The following is a 17,058-nucleotide window of genomic DNA, read 5'->3' as shown; positions in this document are numbered from 1 at the left end:
TGACCAATCAACAACAAAAATTGTTATACAACTATAAGAGAGATCATCAAGGGTCTACCCAACAAAATTTGGTATAGTCGGTTGACAAAACTTTTGATCGAAAAGTTAGTCAAACTACAATATAAAACACTCTCAAAAGATCATTGAACACTTCACAACTTTTTATTACAATACGAGACGATAATGCCTCAATTGTTAAATGCGATGAGAAAATTTAAAGACGACCTTAATTTAGATTACAAGTTCAAAAAAAAAATAAGTGACTATAGATTCATTATTTTATTAGACAATTGGAACCAAACAAATTATTAGTTTTATCGAGGTTATTAATTTATCAAGTATTAAATTATAAAAGTTTTAGTGTGATTATTAAATAAATTAATTATGAAAATTTATCATTTGTCTATTTTAAATTTACATTAATGATGATCCCCACACCGAATGTTGTCTTTTTTTTTTTTTTTTTTTGAATGACACCTTTGAATGTTGTACTCAAAAGGTTCCCAAAGCATTGTACTTTCCGAGTTTCCGCACTAAATGAGGAAGCAGTGCAATGCAAATGGTACAAGTTCATACTATACAAGTAATGACTGAATACTGATTGGAAATGGTTATATTCTTACTTTGTTGCAATGAGGAAAAGTGGATCTTCAATTTTAATAAAGGGGCGAGTGTTGCTGTGTTGGTGTAATGTTTTGGACCGATTGGTGAAATAATTCTACATGTGATAGATGATAACTTTTTTGCATTCGAATCTCAGTAAAAAAAGATAAATATAATAAAGTAAACTGAGATGATTTGATATTAGTGAAACATATGAAATTATATATGAATCTATCTAGAATGGATTGAAATATTGAATGCTACTTTATTATATTTTACGAAACTATATAGCTTTTGTTTTCAGTCGTAAAATTATCTATATATATGTCATGAATCTACTGATCAAGTGGTTCGGTACTAGGGTGTAAACGAGTCGAGCCGAGCTCGAATACTGCCAAGCTCGAGCTCGAACTCGAATTCGTTTTAGAAGCTCGAGCTCGATCGAACCTTATTGTTTATGCTCGAGCTCGGCTCGCAATATTTTAAAAAAGTCAAAAAAAAAAAACTTTACAAGTTCGAGCTCGGGCTCGGTAAGTTAACTAAGCTCGATTATCAAAAGTTCGTGAAAAAAGCTCATTAGTCTAATATGCATATATATTATTATATTATATAGGAAAGCTCATTTAGGCTCGCGATCGAGCTTATTCTAGTTATGTCTTCGAAGTTCGAGCTCGAGCTCGATTAGTAAACGAGTCAACAGTTAAGCTCGAATTCGACTCGAGCTCGTTTAGACTCGGCTCGAAACGAGTTTTTTCCGAATCGAATTCGAATAATTAGCGAGCAGGATTGACTCATTTACACCACAATTCGGTACCTTGTTTTTTTTCCTGTGCGGTGAGAGTTCGAGCTAGTTTTGTTAAGTATAAGTTTTGCTCCCATTAATCCCGAAATTGTTGTAGGGGAGCTGCAGAGTTTTTCTTTTAGCACCGTTGCTCGATTCGTGGTAATGGGGTCTCGTTCAGACAACCGTCTATCCTTCGTCTAATTAGCCATTTGATGACATGAAAATGTTTGAATCTATTTGAAAGTCACCTATAAATATTTTTCTAGATTAGATAATTAACTTGAATTATTTCTCGGATTATGGCTATTTAATAATTAATTAATGGTTCATTCATTATTATTTCAATTCATCATTTGTTTATCTACAATAACGTCTTGCATTAGGGGGTGTTTGTTATTGTGATAACAAAACAAATTTTGCGTTTTGAAAAAATAGATAGTTACATGCTTCTTCAAAACTGCGTTTTTGTAGCAGATAATCACTTTTTCATACAAACACTTTTTTAGATTATTCGCGTTTTACGAACGTAATATCAGATAATCTCTTTAAAACGCACTCCCAAACACCCTTTTAGTTTTGGACGAATTTTCGCAAGTGATTTCTACATTACACTTTGTATTAGAAGTTTAGGAATCTAAGGCATAACATCATCTCTAATAGAAATTAATCATGAAAGGTTATTAAATTTTACAGTTTTGTTATTGTGTGTATCTAATTCTGAACACTATTAAACTCTTATATATTCATGATGATTGATGTATGCAAATTGTAATTTTTTATTGTGTGTATTTAACTCTACTCTCCAGATCATATTCTTTCGTTTTGCTAGTGTATATTTAACGTCATCGCGGGGCATGTCCAAATGAATAGGGCTTCAACCATTGCATTTGTTTATTACGTATAGTACTACGCTTCTTTTAAGATAAATTTAATATATATGTGAAGGTTAAAATTGTTTAGGAGTTACTATTCACTTCTATCAACATTAACGAGCATGGTACTCGCGTAATGCGGCGACGAATCGGCAATGATGCTGGTGTGATGGCGGTGACGGATGGTGACGGTGGTGACGACATCAATTGGTGTAGGTAAATGTATTTGATTTAAAAGGGGTTAGTAGAGATATTTAATAATATAATGAACTAATAGTGTAATTTAATATTAAGTATTGATGGTGATTTAATTCATTAAGAGTATCTTAGTCAATTCTCATGTCCCATTTTTTCTAAACTTTCAACATGGGCTTATAATTTTATATAGTAGTATTGAAGTATAGATAGACAAATAAGAAGTTCCATACCCCGTGATGGGGGGCTCAATAGTCACGTTGATACACTTTTATTATGATATTACAATTGTGTTGAATCAACAACTTTGTCATTGATAGGTTTGCTGAAATAAAAAACTTTGGTGTACGTCCAAAATCAAAAACTAGAATTTTTTAAGTTAGGTGTTTAATTGAAAGAAATCCAAGTTTTGTGTTAGTGTCCAAACGTGAGAACAATGACTTTGATGTTTATAATGAAAAATTTTAAACTTTATTGTAAAATTGTAAAGTTTTGAAAGTTCACTATTCCTTTTTATTTGTCTTGATGTAAAAGATAATGTAATGGAATAGAATTTGTTCGATACTAATAAAGGATGTATTTTATTTTGGAGATAGTATTCATTTATATCAATGTTGATAAACAGTGATAATAGTTTCTCTTAATTAATCAACCTAATAGTGTGTTATATAATAAATGAATTTAAAATATCAATTTTTATTGTATTAATATATCAATTTAAAATATCAATTTTTAATGTATTAAAAGAATTATCAAGTTAAAATTTTAAAGTAAGAATTCTCTTAAGTTGTCTCAACTTAAATTGAGACATAATTTAAATTAAAATTAAAAGTTAAGATTTAAATAATTTAAATCTTGATAATTGATATGGAAAATGATTTGTCCTTGATGAGAACGGTACCCGCGCGTTAAAACGGTGATGGAGGTGATGACGGGGTGGTGAAGTAATGGTGGCGGCGACGGTGATGCAGTGATTTACATGAGTCCTGATGGGATCCGCCATCGAATTTAAAAATCCGTCGAAAGTATATCGAATGACTACTCTAATGAAAGAGCATGAAAGTTTTAGAAGACCCATATAACTTTTATAATTTATCGATTTACAGTTTTTGAGATAAAAGATTTTGAATGAATTTAGAATAATAAAATGATTTATGAAGCAGAGAGAAAAAAAATGATTGGTTGAGATTTGAGGAGAGAGAAAAAGGGTATTATAGTTATTTTGGGTAAATATATAATAGATAGGACGAACATTTTGGGAAGTACTTCAAATCAATATTAGAAATTTAAGTTCAGTGGTGAAAATGTAAAGGAAATCTGCTTTATATTATAGTATAGATATAGATAAACAACTTGGAAAAACGTCACTAATAATTTTATAAAGGGAAATAATTCATACACAACATTTTTTTAGCCATCTACAATACTGTATGGTATAAAGTATAATCATATAATGCATATATTATTGTGTATGTAAGTAAGTAACGCCCAATGTCGTCTTATATGGATTTTGGGTCCCAGTACCTCGACGGTGTATGAGAGAGGTTAAGATGTAGAGAACCTTACCCCTATCACGACGGTGTAGAGATAAAACCCATAATATCTGTCTCCAAAGGAAAGAGTGTTAACCAATAATTATTGTATATGGTAAAGCATTATTTTATAAGGACCACCTTTCTTTTAGAAATATCAATCATTACCTATTGATTTATCTTTTTCCTTTATTAAAACAAGGTGCACGCACAAACGAAGAAAGAATGTGATTTGAAAATATTATTTTAAATAATGTTTGGTAAATATTATAGCAGTTTCCGCCTGGTGGTAGTAGTGTGGTACCTTATAAAAAGTCGGGCGTATACCAAGTTACACAACAAAATACAAAAAGAGTGAATACGTTAATGGGTTAAACTAAATCAGAGATGGGAAAAGAAAGAACTAAAAGTAACTTTTTAACTACTTTTTGGCATTAAGAATTCGAAAGTTTTTGTTTTCCTAAAATATTTTATAACTACACATTTAAAGTAACTTTCCAAGGGAATCAGAATGCCTTTCAAACTTTTAGGTCATGTTTGGTTCGTAAATTCTAGTGGAATTGGAATTGAATTTTATTTCTTAGTTCGTTTGGTTATTTAATGATGAAGGAATATCATTCCATTGGAATGTAAATATTCTCTCATTTGATGGAATTTGCATTCCATGGGAATGACAGAAGGAATTTCATTTATTCCGTCACTTAAATCTTCAAAAATGAAAAACCTTCTGTCAAATTATATTACATCAGATTCCAATTTCTTTAACAGATTTCATTCCTTCCAAAAACATTATGTGAACCAAACGTGCCCTTATTGTATTCTTTTATTTCAGTTTTGTTAATTACAAGGGCTCGGATATTAATCATAAAATTTAAGGTTGATTTTTTAATAAAATAAAATACAACTTTTTTATGTAGGTTAACTACAACTTATAGCCTTTAAACTGTATTTAACATTTTTCTTTTTATAAACTTTTTGCGGGTTGAAACACAGTACTATAGTCTATAGGTGAATAAAAACTCTCTTGTCGAACATAGAACCTCAATTTTTGATCCTTGTGAAACTTGAACTTAGATAGAACTGGTGGAAGTGATGTTGGCTTGGAGACTTTGGATTGAAATCTTGATTCTCCGTGGTTTTGAATATTTACCTCTTAAGCGTATGAGAATACGTGTTATCACTCTTGTTCCACAGGAGTACATGAGTTCCACCTTTTAGCATACTGTTCACCTTAGATGTCACTCACAGGGTTCAAATTATTAACCTTTAACATTCACCGTTCTAAGAAAAAAATCACTTACCTTACCTCAACCACTTAAACCATGATCATTGTTCCTTTTTTTTATAGGTTCAAGTTGAATATCACAACAGACTATGTTGTATTAACCGATGTCACATTAGAGAGCTCTGTTACTAAATACCTAGTAGAAAGAAAACCCTCTAATAGTTCGCCTAAATATAAGACAACATATTAGGTGAAAACCTTGTCTAGTTAGACTCGAACCTAATTCTCCTTTAATCCAAACCTCACAACCTCACATAAACACTCCCTTACCATTGATTATTAACTCGTGGTTAGGATCATTGTTCCTAACACTGATATTTTAAGTTAATAATCAAGAAGCCACCACTCTCTAGTGATAAAAAAAAAAAAAACCAAAAACTTGTGTAGTTCATTCGGTAAAAAAGGTACAGTACACTACAATGTATTGTTATCTTTTGTTATTTAATTCATTAAGATATAAGAAATTTAAATTTTAAATACAAATAATAGTTAAATACGAGTAACCTTTTTTTTTACAAACAAATAATATTATATATGTAGTAGTTGTCTCTCATTGCAACAAACTAAAGAGATAATCTATGCATGGATATATCTTGGGTGGTTCTGTTGGAACCACGTTAGTGTGACCATCACTGATTATGTATCATTCCTGATATGATAATTGACAATAACTGAAATTCCTATGTCTAAGTAAATATTTGATGGGCGTATTTACTCTTAGAGACATAGTATAGGGTTTCCCATTAGGTGATTGTAACTAAGAGTACTAATAGTACACACATTAAACACCAAAAGAGTTGAATGTGTAAATACTAAAGAGGTTGAATGTGTAATTACTCTCATTATAAATAGAGGGTAATTAACCCTAAGTTAAGGTTAATCCCTACACACATAATACCCTAATTTTCGTGTGTGTATTCCTCTCTAATTCGTACATCATGTTCCAGCCGAATTTATCATTCCATTATTACTCAATCACCTTGTTATGGGAATCCGAAATCAATAGCAATTATGCTTTATACTCTTACAAGTTCTACAGGACAATTGAGGATGTTTTATCACTCGAATCGAATCATGTTTATTCTAACATGTTCTTCTTTAGAATGCATTTTCTTTCCCAAAATATTGTTTAAGTTAGTGGTTTGACCATTCTATCTTTTGTATAATTAAAAAAAAAGAGCAGGAAACTTTTTTGGCATAATAAATCTAATTTGAGCCAAGTTCAAGCGACATCCCGTTTTGCTGATTAGAGTATTTGCATCAATCAAAACCATTCTTAAACTACAAACAATAGTCTCTAAAAACACATCCTCAATATTGCACACTTTTAATTTGTTTCCGCGTCTTTGTATCATAATGTTCTTCAACTTGTTTTTTTAGGCTGAGCGGAGTGGGTGCAACTCCCTCCGACTCTCGCCCCTTATTGCCAACCGTCGCCCCCCACACCACCCCCGGAGCCCGACTCGCCTCTCGCCCGACCCCCTCTTCTCGCCTTCCTCTCCATTGACTTACACGTTGACCGAGGAATTTAACACCCCCTCCGGCTAGTTTGACTAAAATAAAAAATAAAAAATTCCCCCTATTTTTACCTCTTTCTATTCCTTTTCCTTTTTACATTTCACATACAACATTTCTTCATCCATCCATCTTGTTCATCATTTTTTTTCTAAAATGTTTCCCAACAACAATTTCAACAACAATGCTTTTAACCCGAATAATCGTATTCAACGTTCAAATAACCCAAATCAATAACCCGATATAATAAAATTAGTTATGTTTAAAATATATATATATATATATATATATTAGTTTTTAATTATAACAAAGATAAAAAAAGCAAAAATAAAATAAAATTAATCATTACCATTGCCACATGATACAAGTCGCCCCCTACTAAAAACTCACCCATTTCCACCTTTTTTGAGGGGCAACTCTTTTTACCCCACATGGCACAAGTCGCCCCCTCCTCCCCTTCTTCCCACTCCTCTTAGTCTTATTGCAGCTATTTTTGCGCTACGACTCGTTTGACCAGGCCCGTTACCCAACAAGTTTGACTCGCTACCACTTGAGTTCCCACCTTTGCCTTCCATTTTCCATCAAATACTTGTTTCTAGCAAAGGGCACAGCCAAAGGACGTCCACATACCAAATTACCATGCATTTTCTCCTTGGCCTGTTTCACTTCCTACATGAGTATATGGGTGATCTTCTACAGGTCTGCCTGCCAATCATTTAGCAATTAAGCAAACATCAATCCTTATTATTATTAGGGTGGGGGGAGAGCTTCCCCACTCCTCCCCTCCCCTCCCCTCCCCTTTTGCTAGGAGCACCTCGCCACCCCTCCCCTCCCCACCTTTTTCTATTTAATTTCAATTCTATTTAGTTTTAAAACTAAAACATTTTATTTAATAATTTAAAACTACTACAATATTAAAAATAAAATAAACAACAAAATAAAACATCAAACTACAATATTAAACGAAACGACAACACAATACATAAATAAACTAGCGATCGAGGCCCGGGATGAATGTGCGATGAATATGGTCAATGAGATCCATCTTAAGATCTTCGTGAACGCTTAAGTCATATATCCCTGCCAGTCGATTATCCGATGGCTGTGGCGCAACCGGGGGATCTGGAATGTAATCAGGACTTATAGCGTGATCCTCATCTTTTAAAATCATGTTGTGAAGAATACAACACGCATACATGATCTTACGGATGGGGGTTTCTTCCATTTGTCGTGCCGGTTCTCTAAGTATTTTCCATTTTTTTTTTATAATACCAAAAGCTCGCTCCACATCCTTCCTTGCAGCCTCCTGTGCCTTAGCATATCGAATCCTTTTTCTCACCGATTGGATGAGAAATCGTTTTCACAAACATCGCATATCTTAGATAGATCCCATCCACGAGAAAATACGGGTACTTATATTCGGTTCCATTTACAGTGAAAGGAACCAGCGGGGCTGTGCCGTCTTCAAAGGGATTGAACAAAGGAGATTGGTTCAATACATTAATGTCGTTGTTTGAACCGGCAACACCAAAGTATGCGTGCCAAATCCAACTATCCTGTGACGCCACTGCTTCAAGCGATATCGTTGGCCCGTTATGATCACCCCGTGTGTACTGGCCACACCAAGCCACTGGACAATTATCCCAAGTCCAGTGTGTACAATCAAGACTCCCTATAAACACATTTATTAAACCGAAACTATTAATTAAACTACATAATATATATATACACACACATTATTAACTAAACTACGTAATATATATATACATTATTAACTAAACTACGTAATATATATATACCTAACATGCCGGGGAAACCATGATAAGACGCATGATAATCAAAAATGCGTTGCGTATCAGTACGCATTGGCCTACGCAAATATTCATGCCGGTATAATCGAATGACTCCATCACAAAAAGCATTAAGGGTGTCACGTGACGATCTTTCCGACATATTTAAGTAACCATCTAAACTGTCGGGATTACTACCGTATCCTAATTGGCGAACTGCAGATGTGCATCTCTGTAAAGCCGAAAACCCCCATTTACCACGAACGTCGATCCTCCTTTGAAAAAATGGAAAATTGTTTTCCAAATCTGAAGCTATCTTCACAAACAACCGTCTACTCATCCGAAACCGTTGTCTAAAAAAACCCTCATCAAATTTCGGTTCCTCGGCAAAGTAATCTCGAAATAGACGGTTGTGCGAGTCAATACGATCGTCTCTGTGTGTATACTTTCTTGAAGAGGAGGCAGTATCACGGACATCTTGTTCAATTGCATAATGCGCCATTGTGAAAAGATTAATATACCGTTCCGTCTCGTCGGATGAACTTGATTCCGATGGCATTTTTGGGGGTGTTGGGCCGTGTTTTGAAAATATAGGATTGTTGAAGAAAGGGTTCATGGTTGTTTAGATGGTGTGTGTGATATATGTGGGTATATGATATATGTGTGTGTGATTGGTGTGTGTTCAAAGAAAAATAAAAGAAACAGAGAGTGCAACAACAAAAGAAAGAAGAAAGAAAGAAAAGAAAGAAGGAAGAGAGAGAGAGAGAGCCGTTTGATCTGGGCCCACGCTTTTTTTTTTGTAACGATCGACTACATAGGCAGAGAATCCGGCACCACGCTCCCCACTTCGCTCCCCTCCCCACCGGTACTGGGGGGTCGGCACGGTGTGCCATCCAGTACCGGTCCTCTCCCCATACGACTCCGTCTACCCTTAGAGTATTATTTGAGTATAAAATGCTAAATACTGTTTCCCAAAAATTCATTTATATATATCATCAAATATGATATTAATTTAATCCACATAAATCTCATAATAATAAGAATTGTCAAAGGAAATAATGTCCAGTAAACATGATCGAAATTGATTAATTTACCTTAGAACTAAGGTTGATCTTTCAACTTTCATCTGTTTACTGGATGGGCCAATACAACTCAAAGCCCAAATGTCGATATTTGCCATAATGGGTTTTATGTTCCATAAGACCAGTCCTTATCCGTTTTCCTTTTTTAGACAACAAATTTATAAGCGATATGGGCTTTTTATATACTCGGTTTAAATCTTAGATGACTCATGTTTAAGAAATTCAGATCTTGAAATAAATAGATAAATAAATAGAAAGTAAAGTAAAGTCACCCTCGATGCCGCCTTCCATGAATTTTGGGTTCAAATACCATATTCGATGGTGTACAAGAGAGGTTGAAATATAGATAACGTTACCTCGACCAATAGCAGATAAATTGTTTTCAGGTTCTACCAAAGATATAAAAAGATCTACAGCCTTACTAGAACTGACGATTAAACCTTGACCTCTGCTACTTTATCCAACCTAGTTGGTTTAAATATATCTATATCTATTCTACATTATAAAAAATCTAATTCCTTATATTTTTTTTCAACTAAGTTATTAACCAAACAATGCCCCTCCCTGTTTATTCATTATTTTAAAGATTTCCAGTTTTCCACTCGTATACCTATACTATCCATTTGAAACACCGATTATACCCTTAAATGAATATATTTTACAAAATCTATCATTAACTCTTAAATAACTACATTATCCCTATTACAATCATTAATTTCTTACTTTTACATTAATAATCACATTGCTATCGCTATTCGCCGCCACTCTTCACTTCCAACACCTTTGTCTTATCGCGCGAGCATATGGCTTTGAAAGCTTCTATAAGTCTTTTAGAGACTCCACCTATTGTGATCCAAACCGCTGCCTATACATTTAAGCTTTTTAGCCCGGGCAAGTCTTCTTATCACCTATCGCGCTAGCATATGGCTTAGTAGATAAATAAATAGATACATTTTAATATGAAAAAATGATCCGTACTGCAGACTTTACTTAACCTTTCTCTTTACCATGCTAAGTTGAAAGAACCAAAAGAGTTTACGCCAACCATACATCTGGTTATACGTACACAAAGTAAAAAAAAAAAAAAAAAATTTAAATAAAGGAATAGAGAAATGGGAATGGAAGCCCATATCACATACACGCCAGACCGACATCGAAAAGAAGACCCACTCCACCTGACGGAGACATTCATTCATCACACACACATACACACAAAAAAAAAAAAAAACAATTACTCACATTATTTCACACACTTCTATTTTATAGGATATAGTCATATAATATAATAATAATAATAATATAAATTCTGTTATGGATATCCCTAGATTGAAACAATTTGATCTGAAAATTTGAAACTGACTGAAAAAAGAGTTATAGGGTTTGAGAGGGGCGGATCAAAAAAATTATTATATATAGAAAAAACGAAAGAAGAGAAAGGGGTGGATGACGTCAGTGGTGGTGCATATATATGATGTAACAAATAGTGATTCAGAAAAAACAAACAATACAATTCTTCAGATCAATAAGTTGTTCAAAGATGGTATTGGTCTTGGTGGTATCTTCCACAGCGCTGTTCAGGTATATTTACATACACCTATTTACATATATATATATATATATATATAATTTTATGTATGTGTGACTCCTTTTCGTTACGTTTTTAATTTGTTTAAATTGATGGTGTAAAATTGTATTCACCTAAGTGTTAATTTTAATGATCTAAACCTTGTATGCGGCTTTTAAGGTTTGATGTTGTCGGTACTAGTGCCTGTATAAGTGTCTAGCCCGGGATGATTTCCGATTTAGAACAAATTCCAAGTTCATAACGCATTTGGGTTTTGTTTATGATAAATGTATGGTATAAATGGCAGGTTTACGGAGAGGATGAATGGTCATTTGGGTTTTGTGAAGAGGGAAGTGGAGTTTTTAATTGCCCTTCTGGGAAAAATCCCATGTACACGTACCGAGAATGCATTATTCTTGGGGAAACAGACCTTACTAAGACGAAAGTCAATCAGATCCTCGGGGAACTTAGTACAGAATGGCCAGGGGACTGTTATGATCTGCTGTCAAAGAACTGCAATCACTTCTGTGATGAGTTCTGTGAGAGACTTGGTGTGCCTAAACTTCCAGGTGACTCCCATTTTATTTTTGAGTTGGGCATGAAATTTTAGTTCCAAGTTATTATATGTTTGAACATCCGTTGCATATTTCTGTGAATGAACTTCTGCCATCAAACTATGGTTCACATTAGACCTATTTTATTAGATTTTGTATCTTTGTATTATGTTTGCCATCTCCATCTGTACTCCATTGTTATAAACAGCACCTATGGAAATGGGTATAATTAAATAGATAGAGCCATTTTATCATGACATATGGGGTTGCTGAACATGTATTTTTTTCACTTGTTAAGGTTGTATGCTACATGTGTTGCAGGTTGGGTGAACAGATTTGCTAATGCAGGCGACACTGCTGTGGAAATAGCCGGAAACACTGCTTACAGGGTGAGCAGTTTATCCATTTATTTTTTGTCTCCACACATTTGCAGCCACAACATACACAACTGATTGATTTTGTTTACCATTATGTTCATCTGTAAAGGGTTTCAATTTTGGCCCTTGGGTGAATCTTAATGGGTCAATCCAAGAATTTAGTTAAACAGAAACGAGTCAAAAGTTGCCTAAAGTGTACCAAGATTATACAACCTAAATCTGTTAATTAAAATATGCAAGTTATTATTGTAATAATGTGGTTTTTATTCAATTTTAATACTTATGTATGTTTACAAATGTATTCTACAAAGTTTCCATGGTCGACTGATATCAACCAGTCCGAACTGAAAACATGATTTGACTTGTTACATTGCTCAGTTTATCATCCGCTCATTTACTAAGATATATTATTGAATTTTCTTTTGTTTCCTTTTGACACGAGTGTAGTTCAGACAAGCTAAAACAGAGATTGTGACGGCTAGCAGGGTGGCGTACCAATTTCTTGCTGGCATTGCTTCACCCACCTGCTCAACAGATTCCCTCAATGATTCAAGTGAAGATACATCCACCCCTAGGTTCCAACAACCTGCTTGGTTTAAAAACCTTGTTGCTGCTGGTGCAAAACCCTCAACTAGTACTACTCTTGAAAATGGGGAGGAAAACATAGTGCACAACTTGTCATCCGATATACAACGATGAGGAAAGATGAACACCACTGGCATGCTAAGACGAGTTGTATAATGTTTGTTGTTACACCTGTGTAGTACCTTTATATACCTTTACTAGATGGTAAAGACATCGTCATTGTGTGACACTGACATTATACTCTTGAAGTAAATGGAGTTGTTTACACACCACAGCTGTCTTCCAAATTGATAAATTCCTTACTTTGGATTCATTTGGTTTATATATTTTGGCAAACGTATTACAAAACGATTGCTTAACTCATTAACCATCTAATAGAGCCGCTAATCAACATGAAATATTCCATTAAAAATGAACATAATCTTTCAACGTTGAAAAGGCATGCGTTGTATTGGCTTTAGGGTTTGGTTTTAACATGACAAAGCAAATTATTAATTCTGAACACGAAAATTAAATCGACATAGCCACATAGAGGCCATGGCATGACTTGGCTCAGGAAGGGGGAAAAAAATACATTCTATGCATATATATATATATATATATTAAGTGTAGGTGCTGATCAAGTTTTATCTTCTCAGGGTCCCATTGAAAAACATAGCCATTCACATCTTCATCATTTTAATGAAGTCAATTTCTTTGGTTAATAATTTTCTGAACTTAATCTTTATAAAAGTGACTCAACTCAAAACTTATATGTGTGATGATTTATCTGACTTTCCAAATGATAATAATGTTCAGTGACATTTATTTAAATAAAGATTTTACTTATAGAGTACTTTTTTTAATAGCTAAAGGTTACCGTAAGTTGACCCAATTCAGCCGTATAGAGCCCAAGCCCAGTTCCACCAATTTCAAGAAAAACCATGTAGAGCCGTAGAGGCTAAGCTAGGGATCAAGACATTGGTAAAACCTGGATGCCTCACCACGCGGACCATGGATCATTGACAAATTACAATTTTCAATGATATACGTGATTTGAAAACAATTAATCAATTATGAATTAATTGTAAGAAAGATATTGATGAAAAAATTGGTTTATATATAGAAAAAGTAAATGTTTGTCATTAATTCACTTTTTTTTTTTTGAAAGGTGTATTTCGACTCAGACGTGGTTGGAGACAATTTTAACCAACAATCGTTGGACCTCACGAGATGCTGAACATACGCTGCAGTCTCTCAACCCCCCTCCTTGTGAAAAATTCCTATAGATGGAAAACCCAATGATTGTGTCAACCGAAACTTGAACCCACAACCTTGAGAGAAACCCACTGGAACCCACATAGTGGAGATTGGAAATACCTTGGCCACTTGAACTAACTCTAATTCACATAATAACAAGAAGACCATATATTGGATTCACATAATATAGTCTTTCACATTTCATGAGGTAACTGCAATATTGGATATATATATATATATATATATAACAAATTTGATTTGATTCCCATGGATTACCAAAATCTTTTGCATTAATCACCATCATTACTTTGCCTATAAATCCCTTACCTTTCTAACTGCTTTGATCATGATAACCAACCATGGTGTTGTATCAACCATCCACATTTACAACTGTATGTCTCTCCATATTTCTGTTTTTCGTTTTTCCTTACATTTTTTGTTTGTTTTTAAAATAGAAGGCAAACGGGTTACAAACTGTGCATGTATAGAAAAATCATGACGTTTGAAAACCACATTCATAGATCTTGGTGTTATAACATTAACTTTTTGTTCTAACTTTTCCTAATGCATTAAATTTTGATTTATAGAATTTGGTTTCGAGTTTGCTGTTGCTTGGGTTGATGCAGTTATGTGTGATTGAATGTCGAAGACATGTATTGTCAGGGTCAGAAGTAACGTACCCTGCAATTAACTGCCGAAAACATACTGCATTTTTGACAGATTTTGGAGGTAAAGGTGACGGTGTAACATCAAACACAGCAGTTTTCCAAAATGCTGTTAAGAATCTTAGTCAGTATGGAGATGACGGCGGTGCACAACTTATTGTACCACCCGGAAAATGGCTTACTGGTAGCTTCAATCTCACTAGCCATTTCACTTTGTTCATCCAATTCGGTGCAGTTATTCTTGCTTCCCAGGTACAGTACACATGCATTTTGTTTGTTTAAAATACCCCCCCAACCCAATATTGTCAAACTTATCAATTTAAGATATATCTACATTTATTGCAAGATTTTTAGTTAAAATTTACTTCATCCTTTAAGCATTCAAAACCGATTGACTTGAAACACTCGCAGCATTTGATGAGTATGAGTACAATTTAGGACAAATTGTCTGTACGCTAATAGTTATTTTGGGCGCAGGATGAAGGTGATTATCCGTTAGTTGAACCATTGCCTTCGTATGGTCAAGGAAGAGATGGACCGGGAGGAAGGTTTAGCAGTCTCATAGGTGGATCACACCTTACTGATGTTGTTATCACAGGTATATCTTTATAATCACAAAAAATGTATCACACATGAAGTAATCATATAATAAATCTTCATTTCGCAACACATTTAGTATGATATGAAAATCCTTGTTGAAGGTGATAATGGCACGATTGATGGGCAAGGTTCGATATGGTGGACAAAGTTTCATGAAAAGAAATTAAAGAACACAAGGCCATACCTTATTGAGTTAACATACTCAACGCAAATCCAAATATCCAACCTCACTCTAATTGACTCGCCATCATGGTTTGTTCATCCAGTGTATAGCAGGTAATTAGTCCATGAAACAGGAGATGTTAATCGTGGTATCTTTTTCTTTAGAACTTTTAACACGATAACTAATACAACTTTCGATTGTATCTGCAGTGATATTATAATTCAAGGTTTAACTATTACTGCGCCCATAGATTCTCCTAATACAGATGGTATCGATCCAGGTTTGATTCTGTAAACCCTTTTGAGATCTAACAAGTGTTTAAGAGTTGTATTAAGCACAATATAGTTAGAGGTGATTATCATTACCCATTCATCTATCAATGAGGCTATAGGGGTTATCTTTTATCACTAAAGGATAATTATTTATACACAATCCAACATTGGAGAAGAAGTATATCGAGTCAGTTTGACATGTTTGTAATAAGTAACACGTTTTGACCAAAATATATTATGACCCATTACCCAACGCGTTCATTTTACCAATTCTAAGAAGATGGGCTTTTTATGTTTGTGTGTGCAGACTCTTGTAAAAATGTCAAAATCCAGGATGTGTATGTGGTGTCCGGAGATGACTGTATAGCCGTGAAAAGTGGATGGGATGAATATGGCATTAAATTTGGGATGCCAACAGAACAGATGATCATAAGAAGGCTAACTTGCATTTCACCTGATAGTGCAGTGATTGCACTTGGAAGTGAAATGTCAGGTGGCATAAAAGACATTAGAGCTGAAGATATTAGCGCTATCAATTCTGAGTCTGGGATCAGAATTAAAACTGCTCCCGGAAGAGGAGCCTACATTACAGACATCTTTGTGGACGGAATGAATCTGCAAACAATGAAGTACGTTTTTTGGACCACTGGGGCCTACGGTCAGCACCCTGATCCTGGTTATGACCCAGAGGCACTCCCAAAAGTTGATAGGATTAATTATAGAAATGTGGTTGCTAAAAATGTGACAATGGCTGGAAATATGGGTGGGATTGAGGGTGATCCGTTCACTGGGTTTTGTCTTTCAAATGTTACTATTGGGTTGAGTGAGAAGCCAAAGAAATTGCAATGGAACTGTACAGATATATCTGGTGTGTCAAGTAACGTGACACCTCAAATATGTGAGTTTTTGCCTGATAATGGATCGACTAAGTGCGATTATCCATCTGAGCCAGTCCCTATCGATACAGTTCAGTTGCAGACTTGTTCATTTAGTACTAAAAGTCAAATTATGTAACTTTATATCTAGAAATACAATCTAAAATTTCTTCGCATTAACAACCTTATCCATGGTTACTCTTCATCAAAGTCTTTCTGCTTGTTTGTTAAGGGATTGAAGTTTACTTGCTATATATAAATAACAAGTGTTGAGCACAAAAGTTACTTTTAGTTATTATCTAGGATGCACGATCGAATAACTTGATTAGTTGGATTGTAAACTGAATGAGACTATTTACTGCCATATATGATCCACTGACGCTTATTTAGTCTGAACGTTGAAAAATAAAAGTTAGAAATAAATGTACCGGAATGTATCCAGCCTTTATTATGTGTATCCAACTTTTAAACAGGCTATCGTGTATCAGATCACCTCTTCACCATGT

General features: G+C 34.3%; 3 protein-coding genes across 4 annotated transcripts; 2 read left to right on the top strand and 1 right to left on the bottom strand.

Annotated features, from left to right (window-relative positions):
- Positions 1-7,420: 7,420 nt before the first annotated feature.
- On the bottom strand, positions 7,421-9,135 carry LOC122588056. The gene is made up of 3 exons (XM_043760203.1): positions 8,586-9,135; positions 8,126-8,458; positions 7,421-7,491 (listed from the first exon to the last, which is right to left on the bottom strand). The coding sequence occupies exons 1-3, from the start codon at positions 9,133-9,135 to the stop codon at positions 7,421-7,423; spliced, it is 954 nt and encodes a 317-aa protein (XP_043616138.1).
- A 1,650-nt stretch (positions 9,136-10,785) lies between these two features.
- On the top strand, positions 10,786-13,010 carry LOC122605753 (deSI-like protein At4g17486). Of its 2 annotated transcripts, none has more exons than XM_043778718.1 (4): positions 10,786-11,236; positions 11,530-11,791; positions 12,098-12,165; positions 12,606-12,694. In XM_043778718.1, the coding sequence occupies exons 1-4, from the start codon at positions 11,102-11,104 to the stop codon at positions 12,612-12,614; spliced, it is 474 nt and encodes a 157-aa protein (XP_043634653.1). In that variant the 5' UTR covers positions 10,786-11,101; the 3' UTR covers positions 12,615-12,694. The 2 variants fall into 2 exon arrangements, with proteins under 2 accessions (XP_043634653.1, XP_043634645.1); XM_043778710.1 differs by having other exon boundaries at positions 10,797-11,236; positions 12,601-13,010.
- A 1,326-nt stretch (positions 13,011-14,336) lies between these two features.
- LOC122588046 (probable polygalacturonase) lies at positions 14,337-16,691 on the top strand. The gene is made up of 6 exons (XM_043760193.1): positions 14,337-14,369; positions 14,565-14,894; positions 15,120-15,240; positions 15,344-15,518; positions 15,615-15,685; positions 15,985-16,691. Exons 1-6 carry the CDS (start codon positions 14,337-14,339, stop codon positions 16,689-16,691), a joined length of 1,437 nt encoding a protein of 478 aa, XP_043616128.1.
- Positions 16,692-17,058: the final 367 nt, after the last annotated feature.

Source organism: Erigeron canadensis, chromosome 1 (assembly GCF_010389155.1).
Source record: "Erigeron canadensis isolate Cc75 chromosome 1, C_canadensis_v1, whole genome shotgun sequence".
Classification (NCBI taxonomy): domain Eukaryota; kingdom Viridiplantae; phylum Streptophyta; class Magnoliopsida; order Asterales; family Asteraceae; genus Erigeron; species Erigeron canadensis.
The sequence above is the reverse complement of the archived record's forward strand: the minus strand, read 5'-3'. Positions and strand labels throughout refer to the sequence as shown.

Coding starts and splice junctions, on each gene's coding strand:
- LOC122588056 (XM_043760203.1), bottom strand. CDS start 9,135: ATGCCATCGGAATCAAGTTCATCCGACGAGACGGAACGGTATATTAAT. Junction 8,459..8,585: donor TGGTTTCCCCGGCATGTTAG/GTATATATATAT, acceptor ATGTGTTTATAG/GGAGTCTTGATTGTACACAC. Junction 7,492..8,125: donor AACGATTTCTCATCCAATCG/GTGAGAAAAAGG, acceptor AATGATTGGCAG/GCAGACCTGTAGAAGATCAC.
- LOC122605753 (XM_043778710.1), top strand. CDS start 11,102: ATGACGTCAGTGGTGGTGCATATATATGATGTAACAAATAGTGATTCA. Junction 11,237..11,529: donor TCTTCCACAGCGCTGTTCAG/GTATATTTACAT, acceptor TATAAATGGCAG/GTTTACGGAGAGGATGAATG. Junction 12,166..12,600: donor CCGGAAACACTGCTTACAGG/GTGAGCAGTTTA, acceptor ACACGAGTGTAG/TTCAGACAAGCTAAAACAGA.
- LOC122588046 (XM_043760193.1), top strand. CDS start 14,337: ATGGTGTTGTATCAACCATCCACATTTACAACT. Junction 14,895..15,119: donor CAGTTATTCTTGCTTCCCAG/GTACAGTACACA, acceptor TTTTGGGCGCAG/GATGAAGGTGATTATCCGTT. Junction 15,241..15,343: donor TACTGATGTTGTTATCACAG/GTATATCTTTAT, acceptor TCCTTGTTGAAG/GTGATAATGGCACGATTGAT.